The 22,737-nt window shown below is 41.9% G+C and overlaps 3 protein-coding genes across 10 annotated transcripts in view; 2 read left to right on the forward strand and 1 right to left on the reverse strand.

The window, feature by feature from the left end:
- Positions 1-161: 161 nt before the first annotated feature.
- On the forward strand, positions 162-12,628 carry NUSAP1 (nucleolar and spindle associated protein 1). 2 transcript variants are annotated; one of them, XM_032990034.2, is made up of 12 exons: positions 162-331; positions 1,416-1,481; positions 2,652-2,843; positions 3,908-4,082; positions 4,831-4,920; positions 5,650-5,762; positions 6,489-6,554; positions 6,740-6,927; positions 9,100-9,275; positions 10,286-10,396; positions 10,969-11,080; positions 11,560-12,628. In XM_032990034.2, exons 1-12 carry the CDS (start codon positions 239-241, stop codon positions 11,645-11,647), a joined length of 1,470 nt encoding a protein of 489 aa, XP_032845925.2. In that variant the 5' UTR covers positions 162-238; the 3' UTR covers positions 11,648-12,628. The 2 variants fall into 2 exon arrangements, with proteins under 2 accessions (XP_032845925.2, XP_032845926.2); XM_032990035.2 differs by lacking the exon at positions 6,489-6,554.
- Positions 12,629-13,524: 896 nt separating this feature from the next.
- On the reverse strand, positions 13,525-22,136 carry NDUFAF1 (NADH:ubiquinone oxidoreductase complex assembly factor 1). 7 transcript variants are annotated; one of them, XM_042790680.1, is made up of 5 exons: positions 21,757-22,136; positions 19,697-20,312; positions 17,590-17,775; positions 16,328-16,402; positions 13,525-13,908 (listed from the first exon to the last, which is right to left on the reverse strand). In XM_042790680.1, the coding sequence occupies exons 2-5, from the start codon at positions 20,204-20,206 to the stop codon at positions 13,768-13,770; spliced, it is 912 nt and encodes a 303-aa protein (XP_042646614.1). In that variant the 5' UTR covers positions 20,207-20,312; positions 21,757-22,136; the 3' UTR covers positions 13,525-13,767. The 7 variants fall into 7 exon arrangements, with proteins under 7 accessions (XP_042646614.1, XP_032845932.2, XP_032845931.2 ...); XM_032990041.2 differs by having other exon boundaries at positions 19,697-20,329; XM_032990040.2 differs by having other exon boundaries at positions 21,743-22,136.
- A 35-nt stretch (positions 22,137-22,171) lies between these two features.
- RTF1 (RTF1 homolog, Paf1/RNA polymerase II complex component) overlaps positions 22,172-22,737 on the forward strand; it is a 31,252-nt gene continuing 30,686 nt past the window's right edge. The window contains exon 1 of the mRNA XM_032990036.2: positions 22,172-22,385. Within this exon, the coding sequence (XP_032845927.2) occupies positions 22,308-22,385 (78 nt within the window). The 5' untranslated portion in view covers positions 22,172-22,307. The remainder of the gene's footprint in view (positions 22,386-22,737) is intronic.

Genomic DNA, 22,737 nt, shown 5'->3' on the forward strand with positions numbered 1-22,737 from the left:
AAAGCGAGCGTACCCCGCTGGCCGCGCCTCCATTGGTGGTTTCCGTGCCTCAGGGCTCCGCCTCCTTTGCCTCATCCAGCCAATGGTCTGGCGTGGCGGCTGAGTTTGAACGTGGAGGGGGCGGGGCGGGGAAGCGGGCGCGCAGCGTTTTGTCAGTTGAGCGCGCGGGTCGGAGGGCGGCGGTTGGTGCTGCTGCTGCTGTGGCGGTGCTGCGTGCCCGTCTGTCTGTCCGTCCGCCATGGCGCTCCCCTCGCTCCGGCAGCTGGAGTCGCTGAAATACGTCGAGCTCCAGCAGATCGCAAAAGCTACCGGCCTGAAAGCCAACCTCCGGGTGAGGCTGGGGGGTGGGGGGCGGCGAAGCCCCGGCTCCCGCCCGTTTTCTGAGGAGCGGTCCCGGCCGGTGGGGAAGGCGCTCCGCCCGTCTCCGGGGACGGTGGTCCGGTTTCGGGTACCGCGCTGAGGGGAGCCCTCGGTCCCCGTCCCTTCCTGGGGTTGCAGGCGGCGTTGGCAGCGGGGTGCCCGGCCGCCGGTTGCGTCCCCAACGGGTTCCCCTCACCGCAGCGCGGGTAGCTGAGGGGGGTTTTTTACTCCCTTCAGGGGCGGGAGCGCGTGCGTGTGTTTACTAGTCGTGGCCAAGAACCAGAAATTTAATCGTGCGGCCTGACTGCCGCACCGCCCGCGGGAGAAGGCATAAAGCCCTAAAAGAAAGAAGATCCGCGACTTAAGTGGACAAAGGAACTCACTGTCCTAACAAGGCTAAAGCATCTGCTTGGTGTTCTGGATCTGGGTTATTTTGTTCTTAAACTTCTGGTTCAGGTTTAATTTTACGCTGACCTTTTAAATTACGCATTTAAGGGTCTTTCATAGCCTAAAATACCAATGATGTAACGTTTTTATTTTACTGCTATGAAGAGAGAATAAATTACTGTTGAATATATGGAAGGGATGAGAGGAATGCTTTGCGTGTATTATGGGCAAGACAGAAGCTATTGCAGAAATTGGACACAATTTTAATTCGCATTTGTCTATGTAGTGCTCTTAGAAACAGTCGGGCTCACTCATCCTTGAACAATTAAACTTGCTGAAAAATAGACACACCGGAAGAAACCAAGTCAGGGAAATTTGTCTTTGTGCCTCCATGAAGAATATGCTACGTATTTATATTTGTTTATATTTATTAGAATTTATATATTAAAAAAAAAGCACTTATATGTAAATATTATCCATATTTACTAGCACTTTCTCTAATCTGATGGACTTGAGTGAAGCTCTAGGTGTGCCTTATTCTGGTACATTCAGGAAATGTGCTTTTTTTGTTGGATTAATTTATAGGACACTATTTGTGTTTATGCAGTTTCCTTGTCTGATGGCTGAATGCAATCTTTGGTTCATATGTTGTTTTGATTTTTTTCCAGGCAGATAAATTGTTGAAAGCACTGAAGCAACATTTTCATGGAACAAAACAAGACAATGAGAATATGGTAATAGATGATAAATGAGCCATTCTTTTTGCAGGACAGACCTAACATTGTAACTAGTAGAGCAGGGCATGTACTGAAGTTGGCTTTTACCATAAAAGTGTACTTTTACCTCTTTATTATAGTTCATATATAGTATATAATAAATATATAGATATAAGCAATATATATTTATATATATATAAATAATATATATAATAAAACTACTTTTTTCTTAATAGTGCCTTTAGTTTAATGCACTCATATACTGATAGAAACAGATGTGCTCATTTTAGCTTTGAAGTGGCTGCCTATATGACCTGGAGCTGCCTTTGGAAAGCTGTATGACCTTTCAGCTGCCGAAATTAGCAATGTATTTTTCAGCATCGGTACAAGATTAATTAATGAAATTCTTGCGTTTTTAGCTCCAGACACTAGTCAGTAGAAATTCAAAAGTATTCTATGCATTTTTGCATACCTAGATGAAAGGGACTGGATACTCTTTGGAAAGAATTTTACATTACTACAATTTCCTTATACTACAATGAAGGCAATACAATTGTGATGTTTCCTTTATTCATCTCTTAATATACTGTTTCCTTAGCTTTTTCTTAACTATTCTCTTCTGTAAGCCAAATTATTTTGTTGAGTATGGCAATGTTTTTTAAGTTTCCGATAGAGAGCAAATCGGTATCTGCTTTTTCTAAAATATATCTCCCTTTAAGTGCTTCCTTTAAAATCTTCTTTAAAGATTTGAAGACAAGGTGTAATCCTTGTCAACTTATTTTTAATTTTAACAAGCATGGAAGAGGCTCTGATTTTTGGTAAAGCGTATTCCACATAAATGTACAAATTTGGGAGGGTCACAGCATCATGAAAGTCAGATTACAAATATAAAGTATTATTTATACCATCTTATTAAAATAACAATGTATTATTTATACCATTTTATTAAAATTATATAGCATAAAACAACTATAGGACTTCTTTCTAAAGTCCTCAAACAATGAGCTTTGATGTTTAGCAAAATCTAGTTATTGCCTATTTCTTGATTACTGTGCTCTTAATTGTCATGCTACTGTTTTTTCTCTTTGTGAAATATTTTTCAATAATAAAATGGTAACTGTTTCTTTGGAGTATCTAATTTATGTTTGTGTCAGATATGTTCCACATTATAGTATTTTTCTGCTACAGGACTCTGAAAAATCTGCATCTGCTTCCATGGAATTGGATGAACTGAGCAATCAGGAGGAAATTATGCCTGATTCAGTGTGTTTTATTACGAAAAGACGTGGTAAAGGAAAGAAAATAACCAGAAAAAAGAGGAGCTCCAGTGAGGAAACTAATGCCAGTGAAGAAAATACAGGGATTTGTGATGAGGAAGAGGTGATTTGCATTGCTTGGTTATGTGTGCTGGCTGCTTCCCCCTCCCCCAAGCATAATTTAAAGACTTGATTTTTTTTTTTTTTTCTGCCACCATTTAGCAGGTGGAATACATTTTATGTGTGTGTGTATGTATCTATATAGATAGATAAGAATTTCATATTCAACCATTCTGGTACTGGTTGTCTGTATTTCATAACTGGTTTTGTTTCTCTTGAGTAAGTGCTATTCCGCAGTGAACAGAGATTACTCTCTAGTCATTCTTTCAAGGAAATTAATTCCTCTAAGAAATATACAATTCCAAATGCTTTCTCTGAATGTAAGACTGCTTTTACTAAATCTTCCTAGTATTCCAAATATTCAACTAGCTGCAGATTGTATCTGAAATAAGGCTGTTTACTTTATATAGAAAAAATGAACAGAAATTGGATGATTGCGTAAACCTCACAATTTTTTAATTCTCACTCCTCAGTTGGTTCTTTGTTCGTGGGTTGTATGACTGAGGGAAGCTCCAAGGTGAGATTGGAATAGAACTGTTTTTCTCCAGAATTATGTGCAGGTAGTGGGTGAACTAAGAACTGTCTGAAAGGCTTTTATTGATTTAGATTTAGAGGAGGGAAATGAGATGATGAGGAGTGTTAGTCTGTTAGTGTTAGAGAATTGTACAGTAACCAAAGCTACAGTAGTAATAAGTAACATTAGCCACTGAATTTATTTTTACTTGCAAATAACAATTGTCAATAAAGGTAATTTTACACTGTTAGAGCTGTGCAGGTAATAGCTTTCTGATCTGGATCTGTTGTGAAATGACAGGATAAGTATTTCACAGGTTAATTCAGGTTGGACCTTGGAAAGTCTCTTGCTCAATCTCCCAATCAAAGCAGGGTCAACTCCAAGGTTAGATCACTATGCTTAAGGCATTATCAAATCTGATATTGGAAGATCTCTAAGGACGAAAGCATCCTCTCTGGGCAACCTGTCCCACTGACTGACTGTTCTCAGAACAGCCACCTTTCTTTACATCCAGTCAGAACAAGCTGTTTAAATGAAGTATGTTTGAACTGCAGGAGCATTCTGAAATGAAAGAAAACGAAGTGCCTCAGGCTGAGGATCAGAAGGAACAGAATGTATTCCAAAATGAGGAAGAAGTAACTAAAAAGAAAGCTATTGAGAATCCAGATATGGGTACTGGTCAGAAAGAGCTACCAGAGATGACTTCTACTAAAAGTAGTGGAGACATACGTAAGTAGAAAATGACAAGAAAGTTAGTTTAGTAATTTGTGCTACTTAAAACACACCTTTTGGTTATTTTATTGTGTCTGCAAAGATTTTTGTGGCATGTCTGCTGATGACCTTACTTGAGGATACCAGAAAAAAAATCTGTCATCTGTATACTTGTTTTTTAAATGTATTGCAGCACAAATCCACAAATTCTGCAGTGTAGGAATTGTGCTGGCTTTGACTGCAGATTTCTGGACCTGATAAATAAAATTAATCATTAAAATGTGAACATGAACTTAATACTACACCTGAGAGCACAGGTGATAAAAAGAACTTAGGCTCTGTATGTAAGGCAGCAGCAGCAAAGCTGTCCCAAAGGTATTTTGTGTTTGTTATCAACATTTAAAAACAACTACCTTGTGAAATAGATCAAGACCTGTGAATTTAAAGTTGTTTTTGCTTCCCACAAGCATAGTTCTTTTGTTAACTTCCCCTGTAAAATACTTGACTATCAAAAGATAATAACCTCGTATGACTGTGAGATTCATACTGGGCTTGTTTGTCAAGACATTCTGTTGCTCACAATTTAAAAGGCTTTTGAGAGACTTAAGACATATCTATTCCAGCTGATGTTCTTATTTCTCAAAACCTCAACTGACTTTGAGGTGATGAGGTGTGTTTTGAAACAAATACTTTTTAAAAGGTTGTGATGACATTAAAATATTTTCCAGCAGTTCTAATGATTTTGCCTGCTCTTAATCTGTACCAGGTGATGCTCATCACGCAGGAGGGAAGATCCCTTTATACGTAGGCCGTGCATCAAGGTCTGGGAAAACAGGAATGAAAGCTACTACACCAAGTAAGAGAACCTACTAGCTTTAGAAGTAGTGGTGCTGTCTGTGTGTGAGGGGAGACCTTGACTTAATTTTTTAAACCCCAGATTTCTATTTCTGCTTGAAGAGAACATCCTTTCTTTAAAAAGCAAACAAAGAAAAAAAGCTCCCAAAGGTTACATTTTAAGATATATCTTCCAAATTATAAATTCATAGTAGTAAATGACTCACATGTATGTTATAAAACCGATTTATTGAACACTTTGATGTCTTTTGGGTATAATATTCGCATTCATGATTTTCAAAACAAAAAAAAGCATGAAGACATGCTATTATTCCTGCTTGTACAGTTTTCACTTTGGTAATACAGCACAACAGCAGTATTTGTATGTATTAGCTCATTTTCATCTCTTCATAAAATACTTCCAAATTTTAAATGTAGGAATGTATTTTTTTTTTAACTGCAGAATTTGGGGGTTGCACTAGATGATCTTTAAAGGTTCCGTTCAACCCAAACCGCTTTATGATTCTATAATTCTTCAGAGCATGCACCAGGTGACTGGCTATGCAGCTGGGGAAGTAGATTCTATTTCATGCTGTTCGGTCACTTATGTACACACAGTTTTTAATTAGAGGGATATGTTATATTTTCTTTGAGGCCATAATGATAGGTGTTGCAAGATCTCCTACTAAGTAGTAAACTTCCTTGAGAGATTATCAGATATGTGACTCTTCTTATTTTTGGAACTTCTTAGACTTTAAAAAGTTGCATGAGGCTCATTTCAAGAAAATGGAATCTATTGCTGACTACATTGAGAGGAAAAAAAAAATGATTGAAAACTGCAGCAGTTCTCTCAATGAAGTCAAGGTAAGTAATAACCCAGGGAGATATCCAAACTTCCTGCATTCATTGATTTCCAGAGCCTCCCTGTAAAAGTCCTGTAGAGTCTTTTTAGAGCAGTAAGTAGCTGGTCATGTGTACTTGCGGTGGAATGTTATGATCAATGAAATTTAACTGCAGTCCTATATAACTAGGTATGTGTAGTTACTTGTATATAACCTGTATAGTTATATAAGTGTTTATATATTAATAGTGTATGGTTATAGTTATAGAAACCAACAAATAATTTGCCCGTTTGGAGTAAAAACAATTATGTCACAATTACTTTTGCAAAGGATCACACGGAGCTTTTGTTTACAACTGTTTGAATTGCTGCAGAACTTAACCAAGGGGATGGGTTATTTCTCAAAGAGCAGCAATTAAATATTAAGTTCCCCTTTTGTGCCTTAAAGAACCATTGTCCACTGACTGCATATGATTCTCCTTTAAAATATATGCAATAGGTGGTGTTCCCAGTGGCCCAGATTCTCAGTTCTTGTATTTTGTGCTTGCATGGGTGAAAGCCATTAACAAGGGCCTCTTTCAGCATGGGGCAGACCTTAGAGGAGTGACGGTAATGTATTGATGTCTATATGAATGAATATGTCAATGGCCCTATTGGAACGGTAACACTGAAGCTCCTGGACACTGTGTTTCTCTTTTCTATGGCATACATTGTATCAACATATACTTAAGAGAAATTACTATTGCCAGGTGCTAGCCAAGAAATCAAATCACTTAAGAGCATCAGAAAAAGGCACTCCACATAAGAATTCTAAGGTATGTGTTTTCAGATCAGTTTAATAATAATAAAACTACTTGCGTTTAAAATACGCTTTTAAGATAAAAAGGGAAAAACTAAAGAGACTGTATGCTTCTGATTCACTGTATTTTTGCTTCTTCTTAGCTGCTATTCTGATAAACTTCTAGCAGAGTCTGCTAACTCATGATTTGCTTTTCCCTAGAAACAAACCAGTGGCAAAAGATTTTTATTCAGCCCAGATTCAGAAAGAGGCAGATTCTCCGCCACCTGCACTCCTAGCAACCTCCGGCGTTCACCATGCAGTTCTCTGAACACTGCCAATCGGAGTATTTTATCCAGGAAATCGTCATTTAATCCTTCTGTCCTTTCAACAACCAAAATGAATGTCAGGTACAAAGAACAAATCAAAACTACCAGTGCACAATTTGGTGTGATACACATGAAATAATCAACACTGACCGATTTGACTACGGGCTTTCCATTCCAAATATGAGCTACATGAGACTAATTCTGATGACCAACTTTGAGCCTAGCTTTATGTCTGGTTTAAGTCTTAGTGAGCTGTTGTTACTACCTTGATTCTTCATTTTGATGTCTGATGGTAGAGGAATCTTGCATCTCTTTCAGCTTTCATTTTGCTAAACCAAACAAGCCAAATTATATTTCTTTTCTTACTGTGCTAGGTTTTCCATTTTGCCAGGCAACATCATAGTCTGTTATATCTGAATTCATTTATCTTTGAGATCACTTAACCAGAACTGTATGCAGTGTTCCAAATGAGACTCGCAATGGACTCATCTTTTGGGTTTTTTTGGGTATTCTTTTTCCTTTCTTCCACACCTCCTTCCACCCCTGATGTTGCAGCAGGGGCCTATCTTGTGATTGACTACTATAAGCAGATTGTTTCTAGCAGATGGGAATGAGGTTGACACCAGAAAGTCATGAGAAACTGCTAAATGAATGAACTCGTACTCAATGCTATTAAATGTCATTGCAGTTCCTTTTAAAACAGCACGTGCATTTCATTATTCCTACACAGTAATTCTCTGTTACGTTAATATATTTAATGAACTTTTGTTACTAGTAAATTTTATTAGCTTATTACTAATTTTTCCAAAGTCTTGAACAAAAAAAAACCTTTTAAAAGAAAGAATCAAAAGGACAGTCCATGTGGTACTCCACTGATAAATGCCCTTTCACACACTTTTCAATGAAAGTCCTTGTCTCTACTATTTCTTTGTTGGTTTTTAACTATTGTACTCATTCCAACTTTATTCGGTTTACTAAACTTTCCACAGTGACTGAAGTTCAGATTTTAGACATTCTATAACTTACCCTTACTCTTCTCCCGGAAACAATATCTGGTTAATCTCAGGTCTCAGTTGTGTTACTTTCCATTTTTCAGATAGCCTTCACTTCTCAATTTTTGCATGCCAAGGTTATAGCTGCTGAGACTTTTTTGTTCCTGAATAAAGTGTGTGTGGGATTGTTCTTATTGAGTCAGTGTGACTTCTAATATTGACATGTCATAATAAATCATTATGGGACTTTTGAATGCAGTTCTTTTGCTATACAAAGGTCAAGATTACCAGTTCCCTGTAAAATCAAGCTCGTAATCTTACTGGCTTTGTTTCCACTTTAAATGTGCTATCTTTGAATTCAACAGCTAACAACAATTGAAAGCAAGATTCATTCTACCCCTGGTGTCCCGTTGGATGATCTTTGTCTTCACTGCAGTCCTACTCGGTTCTTAGCATTATGTAAAACAAAAGAGCACTTTTAGAATTTTCTTCCACTCCATTTGTCCAAAGATGTGATGAGGTGGATCTTGCAAGCTGCACTTCATCCATGAACTTGCTAGCCCTCGAAACACAGCTTTCTTCAACATTTACTCACCGTGTTTCCATATCTTGCAGGCTTTTGACTTAGTCCTAGCGCCTTTTTGGTAAGGGCATTACTTCATGCAAGATTTTGAATTTTCTTTCATGTGTTTATGTACACACATATATATGTGTGTGTGTGCACACATGTACGTTAAAAATGTGTGTATATACGCACACGGCCAGCACTGTGTATCTTGGTATGCAGGCAACTTGTGTTTAGTTTTGACTAAAATTTCCAGCTTCTTCCTCCTGTGTATCTTTGAGTTCTAGAGTTCTGTTAGTTATTTTTCTTTGTTTTTTAAATGTGAATTTTAAAATTAACAATATCTATATATAATGTTTTACTACAGAATCCAAATCTAAAGTAAATCATAATTGTGCTGAAGACACCTATTAGCTTATTGCATCCAAATATATTTTTTCTCCAAAATAACAGGAAAGTCAGCTCTTTGTAATTCCTAATATTACTAACTGTTATTGATGATGGTTCATATCTTTGCTGGTAGTTTTCAAGTTTAGTGCAGTTTATGTGCTTATCTTATTTTTTAGCTGTGAACATCTTATGCACAGTAAAACTTTCTACCTGTAAGAAAAGTAGAACACAGAACCTTCTGTATTCTGTCACATTGCCGACGTTCATTGTAGGTGACTAACTTTTCATATTTCTGATAATTTTCAGGTTCTCAGAGGCCACAAAAGATAATGAGCACAAACGCTCTCTTACCAAGACTCCATCTAGAATGTCTCCATACCTGGAGGTGATCTGCACACCTGATAGCCAAAAGAGCTGCAAACTAATAAGTCAGAAAAACAGCAAGGGAAACGCAAGAAATAATGAACTGACTGCAGCAAAGGGTAAAGTGAATAGTAAATACTGGGGTCTGTCAGATCAGGACTTCTGTCTTATTGAATTATATTATTTTTTTTTCATAACCTATTGTCATGTGCAGCAGGGTTTTAATTTCATTCCCTAATTTATGACTGATTCTTTGGAAACTGCAGTAGTTTCTTTGTTTCCTTTGGTTTCCAGTGGTTTGACTAAAATGGTTAGGTGCTAAGACTTTAACATGTGGTACCTAGCTACCTACAGAAAAGGCGATAGAAACTCTTCTAGACCTTTAGGGACAGCATAGCAAAAGATTTCGTATAATGGGTACAGGGGGATCCTGTCTGGGTGAGAGGGGTCCCTGTTGCCTTCTCAGAGCGCTTATTCTCCTTGTGGGATGGGCTTCTAGCTGTGCTTTAGGACAAACTGTTGTCAGCATCAGCAACCCTAATTAACTCAGGAACTAAAATTCCAAGAGAAAAAAAAAGCAGAAGTCTTCTGATTACTACTGATCTCCGCGCCAGCACAGCAATGCTGTCTAACCACCCCCACCCTCGCATCACCGGTATGTTAGCACAGGCCAGGAACCCAGAGTTGCCTGTCTTGCTGTATGATGATACTGATGTTTTTGAGGGGGAAAGAGTGGTTCCGCTGCTGATCTGAAGCTGCTGTGTTCCAGAAGAATCCTGCTTTTGTTAACATGAAAGTCCCTTGGTTCCAAATAAGCAGAGAGACTGGGAAACAGGGCTTGCTCTGAAGGACTAGAAAGATATATGGAGCTATATTCGCTATTGCATAGTGTAATCAGAGCAAAAGGGCTGATACTCTGCAACCCTTGCTCTCTCCATACCTGAAAGCTCCCTATTTCAAGGGAGCTGTATTTCTGCAGTTCTGTCTTTAGAGGCAGCAGACAATAACGTTCAGTGGCTCTTTGGTCTTGCTAGTTGCCAGGTGGTCTTCGGGGGCACTTTCCAACTTGCAATGTACAGTCTTGTTCTTGCTACTATAACTAAGTACGATCTCTTGATGCCTTTTGCAGTTAGCACCCCTTTCAAGTTTTCAGCTCACTCTGCAGAACCCACAAGTGCAAAGAAGACATTTGATCTCAAAGCAAGTCTCTCAAGGCCTCTTCGGTATCAGCCGCACAAAGGTACCGTGATCCCAGGCAGTCTGTGTTGGTCACACTCCTTTTACACAGCAACTCACAAAGTAAGGCATCGATACAACCATGACAGCAACGTTCTCAGACTCTTTCCCTGTCCCTTTCCCTTTCGATTCCCACACAGTCTGCAGACTGATTGTTAAATTTCTACATAGTCTATGCTTTAAGAGCCTCCCTGCTGCTCAGTGTCTTTAACCAAAAGCTCATGTGTTTAAGAATAAACATCCTTGTATTCCACTGAATAGATGTATGTATGGGAAATACGAGATATTCCTTATACAATGAGGCTTATCTTATTTTTTAAAAGTGCACTATTGTGTGAGAAGCTGAGCTTTGTGTGGTGAGTGTTACTTATAAGCACGGTCACCTGTTACTACTTATATTAAAACTGCTTGTATGGAATGGGCTGGTGAAACTGAGAATACAGCTGACGAGGCATTTCATCTTCAAGTGAAAAAGCAAAAAACAGGCTAGCTAGTATAAAATTCACAATAAGAAGTTATGCACAGAATTACTAAACTAGTAATTCAATAGTCTCTCTTTTTGCCCCTAAACTGTAGGACGACTAAAACCTTGGGGAGAATTTAAAGAAAATACAGCCCTCAAGAAGTCTGGCAGTAGCAACATCTCATCACGTAAGAAAGACTACAAACAGCCTCCTCTCCAGACAAGGTTAGTGCACCATTAGCTTTTTATGAATAGTGTTATTTAAAATACAGTGACTCCTTTGTCTTTTCAGGATTTAAATATGCAGTTCAGGAAAGGATACTCTTATATTAAAGTAATTGTTGCCTCCAATAATCTGTCTAGTATCAGGAGGGCCAACAACGAAGACAGCTCTGACTCCAGTAGGCTTTTACTCTATGAAAGCTATCAGTGCCAGCATCTGGGGCTTTACCTCTGCCTTGGAAGAAGTGGAATATTGACATGTTGTTACCTCAATTGTTAGCCCAATACATCTAAGCAGTATTTACCTAAATGGTTGGATTCAGTCCAAACGGTGCTGCTCTCCCGGCCCGTGGCAGATGCAGCATGCTGGTGAAATAGATGTTAAGCCCTGGTCAGCTTCAGATTCCTTTTGCTGCTTGTGTGTCTACCTTTAATTTAACTTGATGTGGTCTGTCCTTTTTTTTTTCTCCCCCCCACTTCAGGGAAGAAAGGCGTCAGAAACATGAGCAAGAGAGAAGAAAGAAAAAGGATGAGGCTCTCGGAAACCGTAGAGGACTATCTGTGGGTTAGGAGGCAGAAGAAATATCTAAGAAATTGCTGTAAATACTGTTCCTGTCATGTACATATTTGTGCTGTCTGTGTATGGTTCACATTGCTATTAGCTAGTAGAAGCCAGAGAGCATTGAGTGAGGCCTTACAATGCATGCGAGCATAATGTTTTAGTGATCAACTTCTCCAAGGAGATGAGAGTTCTAAACCTTTAGGAGCTATCTCTAGTTGCTGAACAGCATTTTCATTTAACTAACTCATTTAACCAAAAGATGTTAAAGGAGAAAATGTAAGCAGAAAAAAGACTTAAGAATCCTCTGTGCAACTTAGGCCAGCGTTCATTTGTCACCCACCCGAAGGCACACTTTGGAGAGCAACCTTCAAAATGTTCCACAGGTACATTACGGGGGTTGGCAATGTCTGCTTGCCCTGTTCTTAAATTCTGTAACAGCTACAGCAATTATTCACCATTTCTAGTTGCATGCCTATGAAGTAGCAGGGGAATTCCAAGAGGAGAAAAAATATGCAAAAGCTCTCTGGAAAACTAAAAGCTTAGAGTGTAACATAATTGTAAAATACTGTATTTTTTAAAAATCACAGCTGAAAAAGTGGCTTTGCAAACTATCAACTGGATGCTTTGAACAGTTAAGGTTGTTTTCTTCCTTTCTATGTTAAATTGTAGAGATTAACAAATTCTTCTGCTTTTCATCTCTGTGATGCTTAATATGTTACAGTAGCAGTGAGGCACATTCAATACCTTAGATTTAAAAGCTGTTGTTACTTTGAAAAAATACGTAGAAAAGCTGTCTGGATTTATTATGCGTGGAATTGAAAAAGCAATTTAGCAGTTGTAATCTCAGCTAGAATTTGGAGCAAATAATTGCTTCAAGGAATGTAGTGTCCTAGCGAGTGTATGCTGAAATGTTAAAAACAATTTCTTTTTTTTAAATAAACTTAAACTTAAGGGGGGGAATATCTTGTACCTCTCCTGTATCTAGTGTACAATGTCTGACTATCTCCTTAGTGTAGCACTGGTTTTGTTCACACTCGTACTTACTTACTCGAGTGCTGGTTTTGTGGTGACCTCTCCTTACAGCTTAGCCTGCTTCCCGCGGGCATATTTAGAAACTAGAGCCTTTAGCCCTCTTTTGCTCTTAAGCTATTTAATTCTGCGCGAGAGGTAAATGACAGTACAAGACAGAGCTTCAGCTTGCCTTAGCGTGGCCTCTTCCACATAAAATATGTTTAACATTTACGTTTAAAGTACATTTACCATTTGTAAAGTACACTCAAACGAGGTCACTGTGGAGGCGGTCAGTGCTTTGATGAGAGGGTGTTTGTGGCAGCTGACCCAAACCCAGTCAGCACATGTTCTTTAGTGTTTCTCAAATTACTGAAAACCAGACTTCTCAGAAAAAGGGAGGTATGGAGCTGCGGCGGTGCCTTCCTACCCTGAGGGTGACTGATCTGCCCCGGAGAGGTGCTGATCCCCTGAGCTCTGCCTGCCTGGGGTGCAGTGAGGGGGGGTCCCCCCACCCCACCCTCACAGCGCTCCTGCTGTTCCCGGCCCTCAGCTACAGGATCATCAACACCAGCCTAAACCCAAAGCCCGGCCCCCTGCGCAGCTACTGTTTCAATCCTGGCAGCTGCAGCTTTTCCTTTTTTTAGTTATTCAGAGGAGCACCAGCTAAAGGTTGAAATACTTCTGCCTTTTCCCCTCCGGGTGCTGCTCTTTGCAAACTCCAGCAGCTCAGCCACACTAAGGACCAGTCCTCAGGGTATTAATTCTCATCATGCTTTTTCCAGTTTAAAACTACCAGGTAGGGGTGTTTTACAACTGGCTACAACCTATAGAATGGAGAAAACAAAACTGGTACAAAAAAAGAACTACAAGCAGCTCATTAAATACTTTTATTTATGTAAAGGTTAGGACAGAAGCCAAAACGTCACCAGTTACTACATGGTAAGAACACGGCGCAGCTCTCCTCAGGGTTTTGTGTCACTGGTCAGGGTCTTCCGGTCAACGCTTCACACACTTCTCTCTGCTGTTCACATGGAATCTCCAGGTTGTTATAGGCCACATGTGTTTTACAACAATAAACCCAGCTTCTGAAGAATGTCCCGAAGGACACCAGCCCACCTTAGGCTCGAGGATTTTTTTCATACAGTTCATAGGCAAATTCTTCCGTGTGAGCTCTATCGTTTATCAGGCCAATAAAATCAATCTCCAGCTGGAATGGACCATCCACTTTATCTGCAATGGTGAACCCAAGGGTGCTAATCTAATTAAGAGATACATACATTAGAGCAGTGTTCATAAAGTCACAATCAAACATGATTGTATCTACCACTTCCATATTTTACAAACAATTCAGGGCCATCTACTTTAGGCGGGCGTTTGTTGGAAACGCAGCAGCGTTTCTTAGAGCTTGAGCACTTCTTCAATACAGCACAACTTTGGTACAGACCCCAGTGGAAGACTACTGCACGCTTGCCTTTCTACCCCTGTGTTGAACCCTTGAGTAAAAATCACCCGAGCCTAAAGCAACAGTTGCAATTTTTATCCTGCAATGTTGGTGTAGGGCCAGCTTTATCACTGTTGGGTGCACAAACAGTTTCATGGAGTCTGTTACAATTTTGTGAGCAGGAAACAAACAATGTAATTAAGGAGGGAAGGGAATTTTTCTTCTAGATCAAGTCATACACCCGGTACAGTGTGAAGGAGCACCAAAGCAGACATTTTAAAATGCATGAAAGTTTGTTACTGAGTTTTACATCAAGGCAAGGTCCTCAGCCACTGTTTCCCAATTACAACAATGTTCCTAAACACAAGAACATTGCTTTCCCCCCACTGTTCTCCCCCACACTATTCCAATTTTAAAAAAAAAAATTTTATTCTAACCGTAATAAATCCCGTGAAAATCTGTGTGGCTCAGGCATGCTTCCTATTAGCCTGTGGCTGGCCTGAAAGCTCTGCTGTTTCGCAAATCGGCTTTCAGAGCCCCCGGAGTTGCGGGAGGCTGCCTCGGAACTCCAGCTGCCCTCAAGCCCTGCTGGAAGCGTGGGTCTGAGCTGTGCCCGTGATTTTAAGGACGGCTGTACATGCAGGAATATAACGCCTGGGCTGTGTCAGATAAATAATTGTGGGCTGAGGCCAAGCTTATGTTGGAAAAGTATGCTAAATAAATAATGGAACAAAGCTAAAGAAATGAGATGCACTGACATTCAGATCCTTTTCCTGTTCTAAATGCCCCCCCCCCCCCCCAGCAGAAGAGGGCTCTACAGCAGCCCCTCGCCCTGTGGGGCCTGGAGAGGTTCCAAAGCTCCGTCTGCCTGGTTCGTATTGTAGAGGTGAGGGCAGGAGCCACCCAAACCCTGCTCTGGAGAGCCCATTCCTCGGTGAGCCCGCAGTACACCGGCCATTTCCAGCCGCCTTACTCCTGTTTCACAGTGCCTTTCCTGGGTCCTGGGAAAACCTACAGGAGTACCATAAGGGACCAAGGCCTTTCATCACGATTTCTTTAATTGCCTTCACAGCACTTCCCCTATTTTTAGGTTTCTTTAAAATACATTGGTGAAATTACACTTCATGTTATGTGCAAGTGCATTGTTCTTACTGCGAAATACTAAGCGTAAGATAATTTTCATTCCTTGTTAAGCAGAGGATGCTTAGATCAAGTAAATATTTTTAAATACCCCATATACAACTTCATGTTTTCATTTACCATTTTGAATGACTGTATATTCTAAATCCCAATAAATTCTTCGGTGCCTATATTTAAACACAGGCTTTTTATAACAACTTTCTTCCATAAAGCATATTTTTTCTTGTAGTTGATCCACCTTCTTCGTATCATTCATACTTGCCTTCTACAGTCTCAACTTCCGTTTTAAACCAGATTGTTTTCATGTTGCCATTCACTGAATTGCCCTCTAATTTTTCCTTTTTTTTTTTTTTTTTTTTTTTTTTTTTAAATTTGTAAATATATATTTCTAACACTTCCTTTTGGTAGTCACTAGGTATTAAGCTGCCCTCAATTACGTACAGTAGGGCACTGATAAACAAAAAAAAGGTACAGAAACAATTTTTTCCAACATCATTCCTCTTGTGAATTAGTTTACTTATTTGCAGGAATAAAATGAAAAAAATACTCAACACACTTACTTAATATTTAGACTACAAAGCCTGAAAAAAAAAAAATTAAAAAGAGCTTATGAATACATCAGTGCACTGCTCACCATCATGGTCACTGATACAGTACATCCTCAAATAAAATCTCACCACGTGATATCCCTGACGTTCTGTCAGGAGGAAAGTTTATGATACTTTTATTATTTTTGGCAGTACTGTGCCAACTGGCATTTTAGATTTCTTAAGTCACTTTGATCATTCCTTGAAAGAAAAAAATTTTTCTTGGGTTTTTTTTTTTTTTTGAAAAGCCAAGCAAGTTGTGAGTTGTTCCTTGGTAATATAGATCTCTTAAAAATATTTTTGGAGCTCCTTTGAAGTAAACTGACACTGCCACCACAAAGTAGGATAATTTAAATGCAAAGGCAATCACACAGGAATAAGTACCCTGTAACAAGAAGAGGCCCTTCAATTTCAAATTCACAAACATTAAAGGATTTGTGAGTTATCTATATCATGACAATATAATCTTAAAGGGAATTTCAGACAGATAAAGCCTGTTGAAAACTTGCCTTGTCTAACCAGATAGGATGCTGGTCGTCCTGGACTCTTCCCCGGCTGGAGAAAAAGAATTTGGAGAATGGAATCTGACAGAAACAAAACAAAACCCAGACTTTAGTGTCACGAGTACATAAAATAAAAACGTAAGGGAAAAAAAAAAAGCCTGCCTTAGTAAATGAAATAACACTCTGCTACACCCGGTGCCAGCACTGGTTGGGTACACGGAGCCAGCAGAGAGAAACGGGCCACGCTGGCCCACCAAAGGGTCACCTGCAGCCAGCCCCAGGCCCACGCTGGCCCGTGGCGGCCGTTTGTAGCCAACAGGGGACACGGCCAGAGGCTGCAGCGCCGCGGGTGGCTGTTTACATCGCGAATGTCTCCTCCCAATAACGTGTCACCATAAAATAGAAGTTAATGGGAAGTCTAGCAGGCATGTGTATCAACAGCTCGTCTGGGCCCAAGCCAACGCAAACTTCACACCGGGACATCAGTACTCCAGCAAAGCCGTTCAGGATAATACAAAAATGACTTTGAATGCAGCGGGAGCAGTAAGGAGGAGGGGCTCTGATAAGAGATAAGGAAACAGGAGGGTTGGCTGGTGGGGGCGAGGTGCCAGCCAGCAGAGGCACACTAATCTTCATCCTCCTGACTCCTCCTCTGTGAAACAGCGGGCTCTTCTCATACGACTGCACAACGGGATTAGGAAGCGCTTCATGCCAATTCGTAAGGATGTGTAAGCCTCCTTAACGTTGGTCAGCAGCAAATTACAAAAGCTCCCCAAGTTTCATCACAAAAGAGCCATAACTCCAATTTCTTACAAGTATTAATTTGTGCCACAGATTCAAAGGCTGTAAATGACAAACCACACCTCTGCGTCTCTGCAAGTAAAGCAAATCCTGTCGCAGGGTACAAATCCTACACCTGCCTACATCCATTTGTACTACAGACAAAATAGTTATTGCAGAGAATATTCCTGGCAATGCCAGCTAAGATTCAATGGCTCTATCTGTTCCATTACTCCAGTAATAGCTAGCGTAGTGGACCAAATCTTTCCCTCCCCCAGTCCTGGGATTTCCAGTTTGGGGAACTCCCCAGCCAAAGGCACGTGCCTGTTGTACATGGATATACATATATGTAACATAGTGTTGTGTTATATATCTCTATATAACAGAATGTTGTTGAACAGTCAGCAGTAGCAACGGACTGTGACTCCACAGAGCTATGGCCGGGGCCCCAAGACAGTCTCGTTAGTTTGAAAGACTCATTAGTTCACCTTTATTTCCTCCCAGTAGGGGCCTCCTCGTGTGAACATGAAGTAGTTGTAGAGATCATCCTTTTGATGAGAGAAGTAAGGGTCTGTATAAATGTTTACCATCCAGGGTCTGCCATCGCCACGGACACGTAAATACAGACTGTTGAAGTTTGACCAGTCATAGTACTTCTTCCTAGCAAAAGATCCCTACAAATTATTAATAAATAGAATTATTCCTCCTTAATAAAGGGAAACTTCCATTACAAAGAACATAGCACTATTGCTTTGATCACTGCCCTCATCATTACATCAAGTAATAGCTACTGTGACACAGTGAAAACTGGGTTACTCTTTCATCATACTAGTTGCTGATACCACTGAATTTCCTTCAGCATTGGATTAGAGTCCACAAATTGCACTATTATCACTCTGAGGACTCGTGCTTTAATTATAAACCACAATCTTGTAACTATCAGCAATCGGACCTCCTTCCTAGGACCAAATTCCCTGCCAGGCAAGTAAACAAATGCTATAGTGATGGATGAATGGATGAGTAGTTACGCAGTTCATTAAGTTTGAAGTAGTTCATTGAGTTTAATATTCTGCGGTCAGTACTAGATTATTCAGAGGTGATTACAAGAAATTGAGGAAGTGGGATGATTTATCCCCTGTGATAACTTCCCTTATTGAAGGCTGATATAAGCACTGGAAGCATTTCATGTTTTCCAACACTTTTTGCCATCAACTGTGCACAGAGATGTGGCTGCAAGCATGTTTAATTCTCGCCTGCATTTTTTTCCAAAGATCTTAAGAGTCCCGGTGTTGTGACTTGCACAAAGGCAGATTCAAGAATCCGTCACATGGAGCAATGGGGGGCAGGGGTCAGATCTGTTCTTGCCTAGAACTGCTGAAACCAAAACAGAATTAGCATCAGAAATTCAGAGGTTTCCCCTTTATTTTACAACACTACTATGGCTACCCATCAACTGTCCTCCTACCAACTCATCTGATAAGTAATAGGATGTGTAGATCATCAATACCTTAATACAAGGCTTGTGGCTACTTGATTTTATGTTTTTTTCAGTTCTCAGCCTTTTTACTTAAACAAAGAAGAGCCTTTGTTTTTATGTTTTCACCCTCTGATTTCAAACTGCACTATAAAGATGGACTGATACACTCTACTACTTCAGAATTAGGAGGTGAAAGTTTGAATCACATTTGCACAAGTCAGAAGCCATCCTGGGAATTTAACTCAGGTGAGATTCAACTTGTTGTTCCATTCCTCTGACCGAGCCAGCATCACCATTTTAAACAGTGTTGATCTGCCTCTCACTTGCCCACTGGTTTTGCTTACTCTTATTCTCTGCTCTCCAAGTTTCTGGCCCAGAAAAGATTTTACCTATGTATTTGTGCCAAGTCACAAATAATAGAACAGACTAAAAAGTTAAACATTTTATACACTGAGTCAAAACGTTCCTTTGCCTTTAAAGGTGCTTAAAAATAAGGAATGAAACAATCAGTATCAATAATGAGCACATCCATTTCTGGTTCTGTTTTGCTCAATCCTGAGCTACCAAAGATTTGTGTCTCACTTTTTCTGATGCACAGTAAGAGTCACACCTTTAAAAAGCACATTTCAAAGCATTATTTTTCTGTTCCTGTGAGGAGGAAAGATGAGCTCATTCACCTAAACCAAGTTTGATGAATAGGCCAAGTTAAAGCCCAGAAAATTTGTCCTTATGACACATGCAATTAACTTCAACTTTAGAGACACATCTATTTTAATGACACCAATTTTGGCTATAAAAGTTCATTACAGATCCTTCATTTGCAAGGAGGCTGCAAGCAGGGCTGTCTTATTGAGGGGATGCCCTACTCTACATAAGTAAATCATCAAACATATATTATTCCTTTTCTAAGAAAGGAAAACAGAATCCAATAGAAAGTTCAAGTTTCTTCCAGGTCGAAGGACACAGCAGCAGTTACATCCCTGAAGGAGTATCTAATACTCCTGAAAGTGATCGGTTTCAACCGCAGTAAACAACAGCCCACGTGCTGTCACTGGGATTACACAAAAATGCTCTCCAATTAAGTAACAGAAGCAATGTAAGCACGTAGCTGTACTTACCACTAGTGGTTTAGATCTCATACTACAATATCCACTGTATTTTGTCTCCCCATCACGAGGTACTTCTGTATTGAGGGTTCCATACAGCAGAGCAGCCTGGTTATTCCTACCCAATTTGAGGTAAACTTCACTTTTCCCTCCAATCTCTACATCAGAAGAAATAACCCATTTATTTAAATCTTCTTGGCTTCGAAACTCCCACAACACCCTTGTCTGTTCCAACAGGTACTGATCAAATGAATGGCCTCTAGGTCCTGTTAAGTGATCTCTGGTCTCCTTCATCAGCATGCTTAGCTGAGTCGTTAAGACACCAATGGCCTTCTTAAAGCTGAAATCGGTATTTCGCCAAGACGTTTTTTTTTCAGGCTGTGAGCCTGGCCTCTTGTAGCTGCTGTACAATTTTGACATGGAATTGCCGAGGAGAAGTCCAAGTAAAGGGGGCAAAGCTTTGTGCCTGCAGCATCTACCACATAAGTAAGCACTGTTCAGCGATGTCATAGTCAGAGCCATATTGGTAAACTTGAAGAATTCACTTCCAGTAAGGTAATTAATGGGTTTGAAATGAATTTAACAACAAAACCAGTATCCAGAGCTATCTTACTTTAGTTACCTCCACCTTTAGTTTATCTCCACCTTTAATGAAAAAGAGAAAAGATTCAAAAAATTACATACAGGATGCTTGTAAAACTTCTTAATTTTTAAAACCGCTATTAACTAGAAATCTAAGGCATCGGAAAAAGAAATAAAAAAACCCCAAGTATTACACTTCCTCAGAGTTCTAGTTTACTTAATGACCTCCACTCTATGTTCTGTGATGTGAAATACCCATGCGGATAAGAAAAGCTAAGTAAAACGCTTCAAATAAAACTGAAAATAGAAAAAAGCAATTCTTGTTCATCTCTTCCACTGTAAGTTTAGGTACGATAAGTAACACCTGCAAAAGCAACCTCAAGAAGGAGGTTTCTAAAAGATGGCATCTATACAAGTATAAAGTACTACTCCCCGCAAGAAAATCACCAATGCCTAACAGGTAGACCCTGCTGCCATATGGACCAGCACGACAGCCTCATCTGACAGTCACAGATGACAAGACCTTTCAGCTATGAAGTCCTACGGCAGCCGCACTACGTGCTTCTTCCATAAGTCAGCCAGCCCCTTGGCCCCTCACCGTATCTGCTTTAGGATTACTTTAGGGAGGTTTGCGAAGACCAGAGAATTTAACACAAAGGACTGCAATTCAATAGGAATTTTTTTAAAACGCTTTGGTAAAACTCTGAAAATCTTGTCTTTGCTTCTCTCTGCATCACTGCTGGTAGGAACAGCTATGACATATTGCTATTCTGCAATTTATAAGGGAGAGCCTTAACGTTCAATGCTCTGTACAGAGGCTATTATCTCTGACTTGTAAAATTAGTCAGACAAGTTGCCTGGTTTGGGGGGCGGGGGGGGGAAGGTATTAATTATTTTTCTTCCCCACAGAATAAGTCTTAAAGCAACGTCAAATCAGTTCTCTTCTCCAAGCTTTTAAGAATGCAGCCAGTCGCTCCACATATATTCTCAATATGCCACATACCTTCCTTTACTACTGTTATTCTCATACAACAAATTATGCACCGTGGACTAAAACTGGGTGGAAATAATTCACATTTTCCCGACCGCATACCCAGGAAGACAGGAGGCAAGTTCCTAAAAAAGGAACGCCCCGCGCGGCAAACCCGCCCCGACACAACGCAAAACCGGCGGAAAGGAAAAGCTGCAGCCCGCAGCCAGCGCAGCCCCGCTCAGTACAGACTCGCCCTTGTTCCTTCCAAGCACCAGGAAGGAAGAAACGGCACGATTTAAGAAATGTTCCATTTGCCCGATGCGGGTCCCCCCTCGGCTGCCAGCGGCGGCCTCGCCCGGCGCCTCGCAGCGACCTGGGCCCCGGGCCCCGGTCCCGCCCGCCCTCCCCGGGCCCCGAGGGCAGAGGCGAGGCGAGGCGAGGCGAGGGCCGCGGCACCCGAGCGCTCACGGGCCGCCTCGCCACCCGCGACCGAGCCGCCTCACCTTCCCGCCCTCACCGGCGCGTCCCGCCGCTTCCGGGCCCGGCAGGGGAACACGCACCGCGCCGCTCAGGTTCCGCCGGCGGCCACCGCCGCGCTCCCGCCCCTCACCGGCGGCAGGTCACCCCTTCCCGCTGCGCCGAGAGGCCGCGGCACGGTGCCGAGCGCCTTAATTCGCCAGCAGCGTGGCGTTTAAAGAAAGGCTGGGGGGGAGGATGGGGGGGGGGGGGGGCGAGAAGAATGCCTGCTTGTGAGGAACGTGTCGGCGGGGCAGCGCGAAGGAGCACAGCTGAGGGCGGGCGAACGGCCCGTGAGGGGAAAGGGGCGAGGGGAGGGTAGCGGCAGCCGCCTTCTCTCTTCTCCTCCTCTTCGCCCCTGAAGGGCGGCGGCCCCGCCCCTCTTCCCGCCCCGGCGCGGTGCGCATGCGCGGTGCCCTTTGTGTCCCGGGCGGGCGGGCGGCGCGGGGCAGGCCGGGCCGCTGGGAGCGCCGCGCCGCCGCCGCCGCCGCCGCCGGGGTGGGGGGGGGGGGGCGGGCGGCAGGCAGCGCAAAGAAATAAGCCGGCTCCGCCATGGTGAAGAAGCGGAAAGGCCGCGTCCTTATCGACTCCGATACTGAGGATAGTGGTAGCGAGGAGAACCTAGATCAGGTGCGAGGGGGAGGCCCGGCCCGGACGCGGGGCCTGGGATCTCCGGCCCGCTCAGGGCTGGGCGCCGCCATCCCTCCTTCCCTCACTCGCGCCCCGGGGTGGGGGTTGCGCGCCGCCGCCGTTGCTCTTCTTCTCCTCATTCCGATGCGGGGCCCCCGCGGCCTTCGTGGAGATAAACCCGCTCCCCTCCGGCGGGTGCCTGGCCCGCCCCTGGCAGGCGGCCCGCCTTGGCGGGGGTTGGGGGCTCTTGGCCGCTCGGAGGGGGGGTGCTCCCGGGGCGGTTTGGCCCTGAGGAGAGGCGGGGGGGGGAGGGAGGGGAAGGCAACGGGGCCCGGGCACCGGTGGTCGTCGC

The sequence above is a fragment of the Tyto alba genome, unplaced genomic scaffold (assembly GCF_018691265.1).
Source record: "Tyto alba isolate M040663 unplaced genomic scaffold, T.alba_DEE_v4.0 Super-Scaffold_18, whole genome shotgun sequence".
Lineage (NCBI taxonomy): Eukaryota > Metazoa > Chordata > Aves > Strigiformes > Tytonidae > Tyto > Tyto alba.